Consider the following 14,816-nt stretch of genomic DNA (forward strand, 5'->3'; position numbering starts at 1 on the left):
TTCCCAGCATGGCATTGAGAGGGTCCAGTCCAACTGCTCCTTGAGTCCCATGCAGTACCTGGCTGATGACAAGACATCTGCTCAGGTGAACAGAAAGAGAACACCATTGTCAGTCTCCTCTGTCTTCATTGTTGACTTGGTCATCATTCATTCTTCCCGCATCTCCCTTGCATCTTCTGGCCATGCTTGGAGAGACACAATATCTACCTTCCCTGCTCTGGGGAAAGTGTAGACCCTTTTCCATACAGTCTTTCCTGTTCCTTCTGATTGTGCTCCCGATGGAAGAAGCCCAAATTCTTACCTTATCTCAGGAAGTGACCAGTGGCAGTTCTAACATGGCTTCTCTGCTGGTTTTCTTCTCAGGTTTCCTTGGCTGAAGGACACAAGTTTGACCGGGATGTGGAACTCTTGATTTATTACAATGAAGTGCACAGCCCCAGTGTAGCCGTGGAGATGGGGATGCAGGACATGAAGCCAGGTATTTTCTGTCTCCCACTTTGGTCCCTTTCTATGATGTAACTCCAAGTTAACCTGGGTTTTTCTACCTCTAAGCAAGATCAGAATATAGTCATTAAGATAATTGACTTTTCACTCTCACATGGAATAACGATTGGGCTTCAGGTGATTATGTCCATAGGCTAATTTGCATAGATTACTAGATAATTAGAGGGAAATACGACTAAATAATTAACAAGAAAATACATAAAACCCCTTATTACCATGTGGCAATGACTGGTCTTACAAAAATGACAAATAAATATAATCTTGTGACTACTTCTCATATGGAAGAATCAGTGATGTCCAAATCTGATGAAGTCTCATGCTTTACATTGTGTTGTGAGTTTACAGTGTTAAATGGTATTGAAACAAATCAGTTTGTTCCAACTGGTTTGAAACAATTAGTGTGCAAATAATAAAGCAAATATTCATTTAGACAATTCTAATATTTACAGTATTTCTTCTCAAATAAATATAGATGTCTATCTGATATGCAGGTGATATTGACTGATATTATAATTATATTATATCCAAATTACTAAGTGATGAAAAATGTAATTCAGTCACTACTTGTGTCATCCCACCCATTATATAATGAGTTATAATGTCATTACTATGATAATGTACAACAAAAACTTTAGATTGAAAAATTTACATAGAAGTTATCCAAATAATGGGATAGGAAAAGTAGCTTTAATTCCTAATATCACTATAAAATAATAATTGGATTAGGAAAATAGCAGTATTATAATCCAGACAATATGCAAATAGTAGTTCTTCTTAGACAAATAATAATTTCACTTTAAGTAATTATGTTTTATTCTTTAGTTCACCACACCTGGATGTAATCTTGCTGCCGGTTCTTTCATTTTTGTCTTAGTAATAATAGAAATGACCAAATTAAACACAGAGTTAATTTTAGGTCTTCTGTGTCCTGTAGAAATTGAACTTTGAGAAATAAAAATCATAAGAATCCAACTCAAACTCTTTCTTTTTGACGTACTTGAATTTTTTATAGACCTAATTTAGCTTTTCAGTGAGTTTTGTTTCTTATGTACATCTAGTGTTCTTCACTTAGAACATTTCCTTATAAGTGCATTTATCTTTTATTAAAGCTGGCACAGCCCACATGGGTGTTTTATCTCTTTGACTTTTCTGACCCATTCTGCACTGGGGTGCAGGGATCATCACACAACCCAACAAAGTTGCTGCAAATCTTTATTTGCAGGTTGGATATATAGAAGTTCCTTGGGGGCCAGTTGTATTCACAGTGTGACAGCTGGGCTTGGGCTTATGCTGCTGTAATTGTCAAAACCCTGTGAGGACTTTACGAAGAAGCTGACTTTCCATACCCAATCACAGCACATATAACATTTTCAGTATTTTTAAATGTGACTTCACACTGACCACTTTTCTCTGAGGTCACTGAAGGGATTCCCAGCTTCCCTGGGATTCTTGTAACTTTCTCATCTCCCTGTAGCTCTATTCTCTATCTGCTGCTGTTGATTTTTTTGGTCTCCATTTTGGAAAATCATGGATTATTTAAATTCAGACTTGGTCTTCAGTCAGGAATGTTTTAATCCATGATATAGAACCTCATGATGCTGTGACTTACTATGTAATAGCTGCCATCTCCTTGGTCTCATGAAGATTTTTCATCTCTTTTCTGCTATAAGGTGTCCAGGCAGGCTATCACGGTCATATCTTAGTCTTGATAATCTCTTCCATCTTTGATTTCTAATCCTTGTTTCCCAGAGCATGTATTTTGCCAGGCATATTTCTGTTCCCCTACTCTTTGGAAACACAAGCGAAGCTTAAGAGGCAGTTTAAGTAAAACTCTTAATATGATAGTAACATAAGACATAGTACTATAAACTAAATAATATGACAAACTTAAAGTGTTAAATTGCACAAATTTAAAAGAAGAAAAATGTATAAAATTACAATTTTAACATCTCAGTGTCAGTTAAGCCCTACCCTGAAATCTGTAAGCATATTGTATCACCTAACCTTACAATAATCCTATAGTAGGAATTACCTCCTTGGTATTTTAGGTGAGGAAACTGCGGCTAAGAAATAGAAGTGCTCCTTTATAAACAAGGAAGTTATGATTAATGAAGAGAAATCATTTCATTTGAAAGAACTAGCACACATCATACATGCAGAGCTGACTACTGTCTACATGACCTTGTTCTAAACAGTGTGGATATTTATGACCATCATTCTCATTGGTGTCTGGCTTCTCAGAAGAGTGTTTGTGTCATGATACCAATCTATCTCTCAGGGTGGGGAGATATCTATTTTACACATTCGAAATTTGCTGCTCTTACCTGAGCTGTTTAGCTAATGTTGTATATCTGTATCTGGATCATATTTACAATGTTTTCACCCAGTTTTCCCGGACAACTTCTCTGAGAAGCCTGCTCTTGGAATTTGTCATTTTAAGAATTATGCACATGAACACCCTTTTCCCTCAAGGTTCCAATTGATGTAATCAGTGACCCATTTGATCACTTTCTCATTAATAAGATTTGAAGGGATTTACCTCTGTTAGGAATCTCCACTGTGCCTTCATCTCATGCTAAGATAATGTATCCTATTCAGTTGTTAATATGTCTAAAATTTTCACAACAGATTCTTCTATGCTGTATTCTATTATCCTGTTTCCCTTCCTCTTCTCTCTGTTTTGCTTCTTTCTCTTTTATACTGACAAGACACATTCACTCCTGTGCACACAGAACAGAAAGAACAAACTGGGGGCTTTATATTTGAGTTTTCTCAGTTCTCTATCGTATCTATGATTGGTTTTGAACTCTAGGACATCTGAGTTTCCTTGTAACTTACAGGGTTCTTCTCCTTTCTGTACAGACAGTTTAATGGGAGCTCCTTCTGCAATGGTGAGCTTTTATCCAGATGTCCCAGAAAAGGAGGTCACAAAGGCCTGTGGAGAATTTGTGTTCCTCATGGACCGCTCTGGAAGTATGGAATCCCCGATGAACAACCAGAAGGATTCTCAGTTACGTATAGAAGCTGCCAAGGTAAAGCCAGATTCTTCATTGTTCAACAGTGCCATGTGAGGATGGTTGGGAAGGGCAGGAGTAGGACCCATTTATAGCTGTAGGTTTGTTCTCCATCTGAGCAATGACAAGCATGACCACTCTAATGTCAGTTTTGAAATAAAAGCTGACATCAGATTGTGACTTTTTGTACCACTAGGAACTAGATTGAGGTCTGGACTTTGGTAAAGCTCTAACTCACTCCATTTTCTTGTCTTCTCTGACCCTCAGGAAACTCTGTTGCTGTTGCTGAAGAGTTTGCCTATGGGTTGTTATTTTAACATCTACGGATTTGGATCTTCCTTTGAAAAATTCTTTCCGTAAGTTTCTGGGAAGACCATGAACTATGAAAGAATGTATTTTAAAGAAGAGCTTTATTGGTAAAATGGCTATTGTGGTGTTTATCTGAACATTGGGGTTGTTGGGAAAAAATTTTGTGATAGGATTTTCACAGTGTCAAGGTGTGCTACTGTTACATGACTAGATGTGATTGTTTCTCTAAGGGAGAGTGTGAAGTACACTCAGGAAACAATGGAGGAGGCAGTGGAAAGAGTTAAGGACCTAGAAGCAAACTTAGGGGGAACTGAAATCTTGAAACCACTACGCAAGATTTACAAGGCACCCTCTATTCCTGGCCATCCCTTACAGGTAAGCTTTGGAATTGAGCTAAGATAGTGAAATTTTCCACTAACCTGGGTGCCAGTTCTCCCATATATAACTGAGTAAACAATGTGTAGAATTGAGTTATCTACCTTACAGTGAAGATAAATAAGACCAGAGGCAGTGGTCTTCCTCTTTTCCGTGGGGTAGACAGTCAGCCCTCTTTGGGGGTACCACAAAAATTTCAGATGAAAGCAGCATGGGTGGGGTGTGAAAATTCCCAGGTATCTGAAGAATCTCTATGCCAGCATGGAGCACTAGGGTCCCACTCCTGGATGCAAAAGCTTCAAGGAGTGAAAGCAGTTGTTATCTCCGAGGGCCAATGCTCTTGTCTTCAAATGAGTGCAACAGAAGCTTGATGAATGCATTATTTCTTTTACAGCTGTTTGTCTTTACTGATGGAGAAGTTAGTGACACATTTACTGTCATTAATGAAGTTCTGTTTAACAGCAAAAAGCACAGGTATGAGGCGAGTTTGGTTTCTCTTGTGTTGACTAGACACAATGGCTACCACATATGACTTTCTCCACATGATACTAGTGGTTCCCATGAGTCTGAAGGCACAGAGTGACTCAGATTTTTCTTTCAATTAATCGGCTGATCACTTATTTTCTAAAAAATTTAAAAGTAGTTTTCTACTTAACTTTGATACCACAAAGTCATTGTTCCTTATTTTACTGAAGCTCTGAAAGATATATTGATTTATCTTTTCATTATAAAGGTATGGACAATTAAAGATAGAAAGTTACTCAAGTCATCATTATCTGGGCAGATGAGCGGTCACAGCATGCACCCTGTGTATCCACCACAGGTCTAGAGCTAGGCAGTTACCAGTCTTTTCTTGCTCTCTTTCCACCACTCACCAGTTTAAACCTGGCTCAAGTATAATTCTTGTAGATTATGAGAATTTCTTTTGCATTGCTATCATACTGAGTTTCAAGAGATGTGTCTCTCTGTGGGTACATCACTTTTAAACTTTGTCTCACTAGTTTGTTGAGATGTAGCCTTAATATGCATACAGCCATTGTCAAGTTACTTTAGTGTAAGTTTTCACATGAAGTGGATCATTATAGTTCATATTGTTGTTCATAATAATGGGCTTTCTTTGGGTTTTGAAGTGATTGTATTATATAGCATAAATAATCTACTGGAGATTTAATTAATATGGAAGTATATATATGCATGCTGAGGGACCTGAGCATCTTAGTTGTTGTCATTCACATGAGGTTCTCAAACTCAACTCTACAGAAAGCAAAGCACAGACATATGAACATATAAATCCACACAAACCATTTTTCAGTAGATGGCATTCTCCAATATCTGTAGAATGGCAGTTTCACAAGCTGTACTAATTTAACACAGATCAACTTTACAAATTGAAGTTGCTTCATTTTCTAACCAAATCAATCATTTCTGTTGTTCAACCTTTGTCAGTTTTGTGAATGGGACCATTGGTGCTTCAAGCTTTTGATTTTTATTTTCCCTGTATCTCTACTTCATACACCCTTTAACATTGGATATCCATTAGGTAGTCATTTGCATCTCTTTGCCACTGATATTCCCTTATGTAGCAGATTTTTTTTTACTGATATGTATTTCATTTTAGGTTTTGAATATGAATATGTTGATTATTTTCTTACACTGTAGCTTACATTTTCACTATCAAATTGTTTTTTTTTTTTTTTAGATAGGCTTCTCTATGCAGTCCTGAGTGGTCTGTAACTCCTTTACTAAACCAGGCTGGCCTCAATGGATATGGGTCTACCTGCCTCTGCCTCTAGAGTGGTGGTATTGTAGTCATGTGACGTGAGTAACTGTCATTTCAATTTCTAGTCTCTGAAGTTTCTTTTTAATATTGCTACTTTTGTGTGCCCAGTTAGGGTATTTTTCTATTTTAGCTATACAGGTATTTTACTTTTTCCTTTCAGGGGACTTTTCTGTCTATATGTATTGGTTCTTTGACAAATTCATGTATGTAGGTGATACATTCTGCTTACAATTTCCTTTTGTAAGGAAATTTCACCCTTTTCTATCTCTCCCCTCCTCCTTCAGTCTTTCCTTTTCTGTTCTTTTCACAAGTTTCTGACGTTTTATTTCATACTGTTACCTATTTTGTGTAATCAGGGCCATCTCAATGATTACTTACTGGACTGGGGTTATCCATTGGATCCTTGTTTACTTCCCAGTGGGTGTGCAACTGAGGCCATGATTCCCTTTTTCTCTGAATCTATCAATAGGGGTTATTCCTCTAACAGGCAAATATTGCATCAGTGAGTAGATTTTTGCCTGACAGATGACATTATAGTTTGTGGGTCGCACAGGTGGTTAAGAACATTGACATTTTCTCTTCCTCATCAGCCTGTATGGCATCTCTTGATTTCTCTGTGCCATACCACCAAGGTGTGTTGTAGCTTCAGTGTTAGCCGTATCATATCATCTCTATTTGGAAGGCACCCAGGAGTGTTTGCTAGGTCCTATGTTTTTTCTGAGCCTCCTTGACCAACACATAATAAACAGCTATCCCTTTCCTGGCACTGGGATTCTGTTTGATAACTCATAGTGTTGGTAAACCGAGTTACTCGGAATGATAAAGAAAGAGCTGCTCCAATATGTAATCAGGACCCACAGAAGCAGGAAGGAACAGTCTCTGATGGACTGAACCCCTGAACTGCTGTGTAAAAACTTGTTTATTGATTGTCACACAAAAGGTATTTTTAAAGTAAAACAAGTTCCTCATACGAAACCCAGATCTACCCTATGTGTTTCTTGAATGAATGCATCACCCTTGCAATTTTAGATCTTATTGTGCACTGTTTGCAATATTCAATAATACAAAACATCCCAGGTTTGCCAGGAATGTTTTGTGACTAAAGCCATGCAGAAGCTGCGAATCTCTTTCAGAAAAAAGGATCTGGAAGGCACAGAAAACAATCACTGTTTTCTACAATGATTTCTTCAAGGTCCAAGTGCTTCCAGAAAACAACCACTTCATTCTGTTGTTTCCCATAGATACAATGACTCTATCAATTTTCCTGGTCCACCATAGTTTCAGGGAGAATCCTTTTCCAAACATTAGATTGTCTTCCTTCCAATTTTAAGTTAGGAAATGCTGCACAGTACATTTCATATCACCTCCAGTACTGATCTCTACCCCAGGCCTCTCTTCATGTTTTATTTTGAGACACAGTGTAAGTTATTTTGACTAACTGTGAGCTCTGGATCCCAGAGAGGATCAGAACTTTCAGTCTTCCTGGTTTAGGATCCCAAGTACCTGGATTTTATCTGCCTGCCTCTTCAATTTCTTTTAATGTATCTAAATTATATTCAAGTTTACTTTCCTTACATTAGGAGGAAAGATCTATCTTTGGGTAGATCGGTTACTGGTTATTTCCTCTCTGAAATTTTGTGCTTTGGCTTTCATGGTGAATATCTAGACATGTGCAGATTGTTTCTGAGTCATCTGTTCCATTCTATTGGCTAATTGATACAAATGTATTTCAGGATCACACCATAAAAATTCATTGTGTTCCAGGTATTTCTTGATTTCTAGTGCACTAGAGCATTCACTCCACTCATTTTCAAGATTTATTTTCTTTCTTGGTCTCTCCCTCCTTCCCTCCATCCCTTCCTTAATTTCTAGTTATTTTCTCACTAGGCAGCCCCTGACTGGACTGGAACTCATGCATATCAAGCTGTCCTCAAACTCGTACAGATCTGCCTTCCTCTGCATCCTGAGTGCTGGGATTAGAGGTGTGAATCACCATACCACTCTTTCAAAATTGTTTTAGTTATACCTTTGCTTTGTAGTTTTCTTTTAGAGTTAGATTGTCAATTCTCAATTATATTAATTGTGTATATCTTGTGTTGGAATGAATAAAAACAAGATAAGGAATTATGCACTCATCTTCCAAAGATAAAGACATTCTGTTAAATAACCACAATAAAACAACCTCACTCATTGCATTACATTTAATGTTCAGATAAGATCATATCAAAATGGAATCTACATTTCAATTTTTTCCATAAAATATTTTATAGCTAGTTGTTTATTTTTCTTTATGTACCATGAAATAATTATGAGAGAGTATTTCATTCCTGTTTTACTGTTAATCTTTTTGCACGAATATTTCCATTGTATTTTGAAGGAGAAGTAGAATTATTTTTTATAGAATCCCAATTTACTTTGTATTTAAATAATATGGGATATTTTCAACACAAATATTTCAAAATCACCAATGTGCCAGGCGATGTTACTTTGATCACTTAAGGTCAGCATCTGGTAAACTGATTTTCATTGTGTGCATGGGTTCTTAACTAATGTTTACCCAGTATCCTTAAATTTTCACACACAATTACCCCAAATCAGTAATTACTTCTATAGAAACAAAATGATGACTGACTCCTCCTCATCATCATTGTTCTCCTCCTCCTCCTCTTCTTGTCCTTCTTCTGCTATGGTGCTAGGGATTTGATGTAGAGTCCTGCACAGCAGTACTCAGAGCTGCATCTCCCGTCCACATAGTGGTTTGAAAACTCATTGTTTGCAGATCACTGACAGGAGAACATTTCATATTCTTTTTTCCCTCCTCTCCCTCTCTGTTTATCCATGTGTACTCTCAGGTTCTTGGATTACTTCCTGATATATCTAGCTACATAATTTGTTTCAGTGTTTAGGGCGCTCATATTTTTATGTTCTTTTATACTTTGTAACAAATTTGTTCTTTATGTTTTATAGAATGTTTTATACTTACCCATAGATTTCGACCTTGGACTAAGTCATTTCCATAAGCAGTCTTTCTCCTTAGATTAAACAAACACCAGCATGTAAGTTATGCCTGGCTCCTGACTAAGGCATGTGATTGATTATAATCTATTTAAGAGAAAGAATGACAAACTTTAAACAAAATATTACAAATTTTATTGATTCCCCTATTTCTAAGACAATCATATAGGATTTTTTCTCTTAATGTCTTCCTCCCTGCTGAGAACCCCACTTTTAACAATTTTAGTAATTCCCTCATTTCCTTATCATAGCTTCTGTATACTGTAGTGGGGAAAGAACTTACAGCGGATTTTGATAATTCTGGGTCCTAGATCTTTATCTGCAAGGTGAAACAGAGTCTTTTTTCATAGAAGACTCATGGTATTAAATTTTAATACAGAAAGCATTTATTACATCCAAAAGAGATAAAATATGATTTCTAAATTGTATCATTGCACTGACTTCAACGTAAGTACCTCATCTCCTCATGATTTTTTTGACCGGTGCATGTTAACTGATAATTCTGCTATGTAGAACCCACCTCTAACCATCATTTCACTGTTGCAGATGCTTCTCATTTGGTATTGGAGAAGGAGCCTCCACCAGTTTAATCAAAGGCATTGCCCGGGTAACAGGGGGCACCGCAGAGTTTATCATAGGCAAGGACAGGATGCAGACCAAGGTGAGATCTGGGGGACCATCCAGAGTAGCAAGAGCAGAGTGAGTAGAGGAAAGGAAGGGACCCTGCTGCAAAGGCAGACGGTCCACTCTCCTGGAGGACACACTTTCATGAGTCTCAGGCCATACACTCAGTAACTCTACTTAATGCTTTGTTAAAAATGGTTCCATTCTAATATATAAAGACCTGCATCTGACTGTGGCAACTGGAAATCCAGAGAGGAGATAAAGAGATTGTGACTTTTGATTTCAAGACCAGAGAGGAAGAGGGTGAAAACTTTGACTGCTCTGTTTGAGATTACAGTCTGTCATTTCAGTAGATTGGGTAGAAACCACACATGCAAAACACACAAAACCAATGATGTAGGTTGTGTGCGTGGTTACCATTTCTTTTCTGCAGAGGTCTCTTTGCTTAAATTTTACCTCATTCAAATCTACACTTTTACATCTCTCAAATGTAACTTTAGTATACATACAAGTAGAGAAAGAATTGCATTTCTCACTTAGCAATAGTAAATAGACCTGGCATGTATTCCATCCTTGGTCTTGATAAATACTCAAATGATGACTATCATATTATCTTTCTTATAAATCGTTCTGGCTCTTTTCTTCTCCAACAGGCTCTTGGGTCTCTGAAATTAGCTCTGAATAGTTCAGTGGATGACATTTCTCTGAGCTGGGATTTGCCTCCTGGTCTGTCAGCTTGCATACTTTCTCCAGAGCAGACTGCCATTTGTAGGGGTCAGAGGTTAATCATCTATGCCCAGCTAACTGGGACTATGCCTGTGAGTACCTTTTATTGTTTATTTCTTTCCAGAGTGAGACACTGTATCAGCAGATTTATTATCAGTGAGGATTGCTTTGGAAGACAGCAACATATGTTCACGTGCCAGGCACTCAGCCTCCCATCCTCTCCTTCATACCATGTCTATATTATCCTGTACTACCTGATCCTTAGTGTGACATTGCATTGGAGCAGAGAAACTTCCCTAGTGCTTGCCACATTCTTGGTTGTGTGTCCATTTTGTCATTCTTGTCCGTCTCTTGTTTGTAGCAAGAAGAGAGCTCAGGAGAAGTGTGCTTCAAGTACACCTTCAAGGGTAGGAGTCTTGAAAACAGGGTGAAATTTTCCTTACAACCCAAGACAAATGCCAGGTAAGAATTCAGCTTGCTTCTCCATCTCCTCCCTTCCCCACCTCTCCCTTCCCTTTCCTTCTTCTTGCCTCTTTCTTTTTCTCTGCATCATGGATGGTGCAGTCACTCCTGTCAATGACCTCCTTTTTCCTCTAAGCTCTTCTCTTCCTCATTTGTTCATCTGAAGTGTTCTCTGCATTCTCTTCTTTCTACAATCACTAGCTTAAAAAGTCTTGGCTACTTGATTTGCAGTTACTTTTCTTTAATTTTTGCCAGTGTCTTCTTTCAGCTTCACTATTCATCGGTTGGCTGCAAAGTCGTTGATCCAGACCAAGGATTTGGGCTTCCATGAGACTTCAGAAAGAGTGAAAAAGGATGTGGCAAGCATCAGCATTCAGTCTGGAGTCCTCAGCTCCTTCACAGCTTTCCTTGCCATAAACAAGGAGCTCAACCAGCCAGTACAGGAGCCGGTCGCTCAAAGGGAGATTCCAAGGCCTGTCATGTCTACATCACACTGTTCATATAAAGTTAAGCTTTGTAAGTTTTATCCCAATTCAAACTTATGCATAATGAGTCTCAGATGTCCAAGCACATCATTTAAACAATGATAAGTTTCAGAATTTTTTAAATTTAAATTTAATTTCTTAATTTTCCTGTGTTTTCTTCATCTTTCAACACCTAGGATTTAAGGCTTCCTTTAAGCTTTCTAGAGAAGTAGATTAAGTCTGACTGGGAGGGAGATTTAATATAGGAATACAGATGGACACAAAGACATATGACAATGCAGACATGGAGCTGGCGGTTTCTCTCCTGCCTGCCAGTTCCCGAATAATCACTCAGCAATTTAAGATTAATTACAAACTCTTTGACCTATTAGCTCAGGTCCCTTGCTAGGTAGCTCTACATATAAATGAACACATTTCTAATAATCAGTGTATCACTGCGTGCCCCAGGGCTTATCAGTAACTCTCTGGCATCTGACTTCTTTGGCAGCTACTGGTATCTCTCTCACCCTGCCCTTTTTCTCCCAGTATCTCTATTTAGATTTCCTGCCTAGCACTATTTTGCCTGGCTCTTGGTTAAATCAGCTTCTTTATTAACTAATGGTAATAAAATATATTCACAACATACATCCCACATCACAGAAGCATCTATAAACATTGAATCTAACTGTTGTTGTTGATAAATAGTCAATGGTCACACAAAGAGCAGATGACTAGACTGCATCTGATAATGTTAGTGGTTTAAAAGAGCATTTAAGAAAATGGTGGGGATCCGAAAGAGCTATAGAAGATTATCATGAAAACAAAAACAGCATCATTTTTGTGGGATGGCTGAAGGTCCATCTTTTTCAGTCCTGGATTAGAGTCCTGGATTTTGTGAATCATTCGTTGCAGGGGTCAGGAACTTTAAATTAAGAATGAAGTGGGTAGAGGGCTGGATTGATTCCTGGTCTAAAATTTTGTCATCTTAATGATTAGAAATTACAGCTATGAGATTGAAGGTACCGATATGTTGTAAGAAGCTGCGGTGGGCTGTGTTCCTACCCAGCTCCGCATGGCTAGATTTACCAGAAATAATTACACGGAAATAAGTATTCTTTTAAACACTGCCTGGCCCATTAGTTCCAGCCTATTATTGGCTAATTCTCACATCTTGCCTTAACCCATTTCTAATAATGTATGTAGCACCACAAGGTGGCTTACCAGGGAAGATCTTAACCTGTGTCTGTGTTGGGTGGGAGAATCATGGTGACTGCCTGACTTGGCTTCCTTCTCCCAGCATTCTGTTCTGCTTACTCTGCCTACCTAATTTTCTGTCCCTATTAAAGAGCCAAGGCAGTTTCTTTATTTAACCAATGAAATCAACACAAAACAGAAGACTCCCACATCACTGATAAGGGTGTTAATTTGTTTGATTAAAATTTCAGAAGGATGAAAAATAAAAGAAAGATTAAAGGAAGGTATCACAGAAGAAAAATAGAAGATTTGGGAACTTAGATAATTTGGGACTTAGAAGATACAACTCAAATCAAAGACCATTTTAAAAAAAACCATGAAACTCTAAGATAAAACACTAGGAATATGAACATTGCATTTTAAAGTAAGATATTTGTGACAAATCAAATAATTTTTATGATACTAAAGAGTTGAGGGCATGGGAGAGGTGTGTTAGAGCCACAGTCACTGGATCTGAGGAAGGTAAGATCTTTGCATTAAGATATAGCATAGGCTACTTACATGAATGATAAAAATTCTTACATTTATGGAAGAGTTTGAAGTGCACTGCAAACCTGTGGTGTGGCTTTGGGGTCCTTTCAGGAGGTGAATTTAGTAGTAGAGCATCGATAGTAGTGAAAACATGTGGAAGGCATCCCAGGTACGAGAGAAAGTATTGAAGGTAAGATGCAACTGTGATGGTTCAGCTCGTGTCAGGGGTTTTGAAAGACTCAGTAGGAATTAGAAGGCTCAGAGGTTGAGTGTCTATATTGGAGGCCACTCAGGAGAATGGCACATTGTGGTTAGTGAGTGAAGCTGATGTGGATAGGAAGAGGGATATCTCCAGTCCTCATACTTTTTAGTCTTTGTTTGTTGCAGTGTGGGATGGATTCTGTAATCTCATTGTACATTTATGTTTTGCAGGTGGCAGGAAAGGCTCAGTCAGGAGAATGTTACAGCAATGTGCAGCAGCTGGTGAGCATCCGTAGAGGTCATGAAGATAAAACTTCTACAGTCTGAGGGGGTTTCATTCTAAGGAAAGTTTTCTCAGAAATGTTTCTTTGTCACAGATCTTAAACTTGGTGAACCCGAATTTGAAAGTCCTAGGAAGAGAAACGCAGAATTCTTTAGCGTGACAGAAAAGTCATATTCTCCCACCAAGAAAAATGACGATAAAGGTGAAATGTTCCTCACATTGTGGTTTTGACATATGGTGGTCACAAACTAACCTTCCATGTTCTTCATCTTGAAGCTTTCTCTACTTGTGGGGTGACTTACTTGAGGCAGCAGGCAGGAAGTGAGATATGACATTGCCATATATTTGCCAGAAATATTCTAGCTTCATTAATCTACAATACAGCACTTAATGCCTTCTAATCTATTGTAACTGAGTGGCCTCTAGTTCTTTGAGTCCCCTTGGCAATTTCTGCCTACACAGTCCACCTGACATCAGGGCCAGACCCCAACCAGACTCTGCTGCCATTCTGTTCAGAACCCAGAGCAACTGGTCACCCATCACAGATTAGAAATAGTCAGTAGACTTGCTGCAGCAATCTCCCTACAGTCTCCTAGTTCAGGAGACTTCCTCAGGTGGATGATGATCCTAGTGAGTCCATAGCTTTCCATGACTTAATTATTTCATTTCTCACAAAGGTTTTGGAGAGAATCTTTTTATGCAACTGATTTCACTCCAAAAGGGAAATGGGTCCTGGGAACTGGATGAGGATCTGACCAAGATCCTGTGCACTAACTTGGAGGACATCATGACTGCAAACCCTGTCAAGGTGAGGCATGAAGTGGAACAAAAAAAAAAAAAAAAGAGTATATTTCATCATGGTAGGAACATAAACAGAGCTGAAATAAGAGTGCAAGTAAACTACTCCATGTACTGGCTTTGTGGGAGTCTAGTTTGGATGCTCACCTTCCTAGACCTGGATGGAGGGGGGAGGACCTTGGACTTCCCACAGGGCAGGGAACCCTGACTTCTCTTTGGACTGGAGAAGGAGGGGGAAGGAAATGGGGGGAGGGGGTGGGAAGTGGGAGGAGGTGAAAATTTGTAGTAGTCATAATAATAATAAAGAAAAAAGAATGCAGGTAATGCAGAAGTGAAATTAATGTGTAATATCTAGAAGATGATATTATTTCTACTTCATATAGACCCTAAAGAACATGGAATTAATGGCCCAGATACAGAATGGCATGATCAAATAGAAAATAAAGTCTTGTCTGGGTTGATAATATACCCATAGGCATAGATACAAATAAATTTTTTTTCACACTGTATCAGACAGATTTTTAAACACTTAATAT

The 14,816-nt window shown here is 38.3% G+C and overlaps 1 protein-coding gene across 1 annotated transcript in view; it reads left to right on the plus strand.

Moving 5' to 3' along the window:
* Positions 1-14,816, plus strand: part of LOC126495954 (von Willebrand factor A domain-containing protein 5A-like) — a 26,375-nt gene that overhangs the window by 4,084 nt on the left and 7,475 nt on the right. The window contains exons 2-14 of the mRNA XM_050133553.1: positions 1-85; positions 364-478; positions 3,367-3,536; positions 3,786-3,874; positions 4,058-4,202; positions 4,597-4,676; positions 9,544-9,658; positions 10,275-10,439; positions 10,709-10,809; positions 11,078-11,325; positions 13,431-13,481; positions 13,577-13,684; positions 14,160-14,290. Coding sequence (XP_049989510.1) covers positions 1-85; positions 364-478; positions 3,367-3,536; positions 3,786-3,874; positions 4,058-4,202; positions 4,597-4,676; positions 9,544-9,658; positions 10,275-10,439; positions 10,709-10,809; positions 11,078-11,325; positions 13,431-13,481; positions 13,577-13,684; positions 14,160-14,290 — 1,603 coding nt within the window. The remainder of the gene's footprint in view (positions 86-363; positions 479-3,366; positions 3,537-3,785; positions 3,875-4,057; positions 4,203-4,596; positions 4,677-9,543; positions 9,659-10,274; positions 10,440-10,708; positions 10,810-11,077; positions 11,326-13,430; positions 13,482-13,576; positions 13,685-14,159; positions 14,291-14,816) is intronic.

This window comes from Alexandromys fortis, unplaced genomic scaffold (assembly GCF_014885135.2).
Source record: "Alexandromys fortis isolate MF-2015 unplaced genomic scaffold, M_Fortis_MF-2015_v1.1 scaffold_231, whole genome shotgun sequence".
NCBI classification, from domain to species: Eukaryota; Metazoa; Chordata; class Mammalia; order Rodentia; family Cricetidae; genus Alexandromys; species Alexandromys fortis.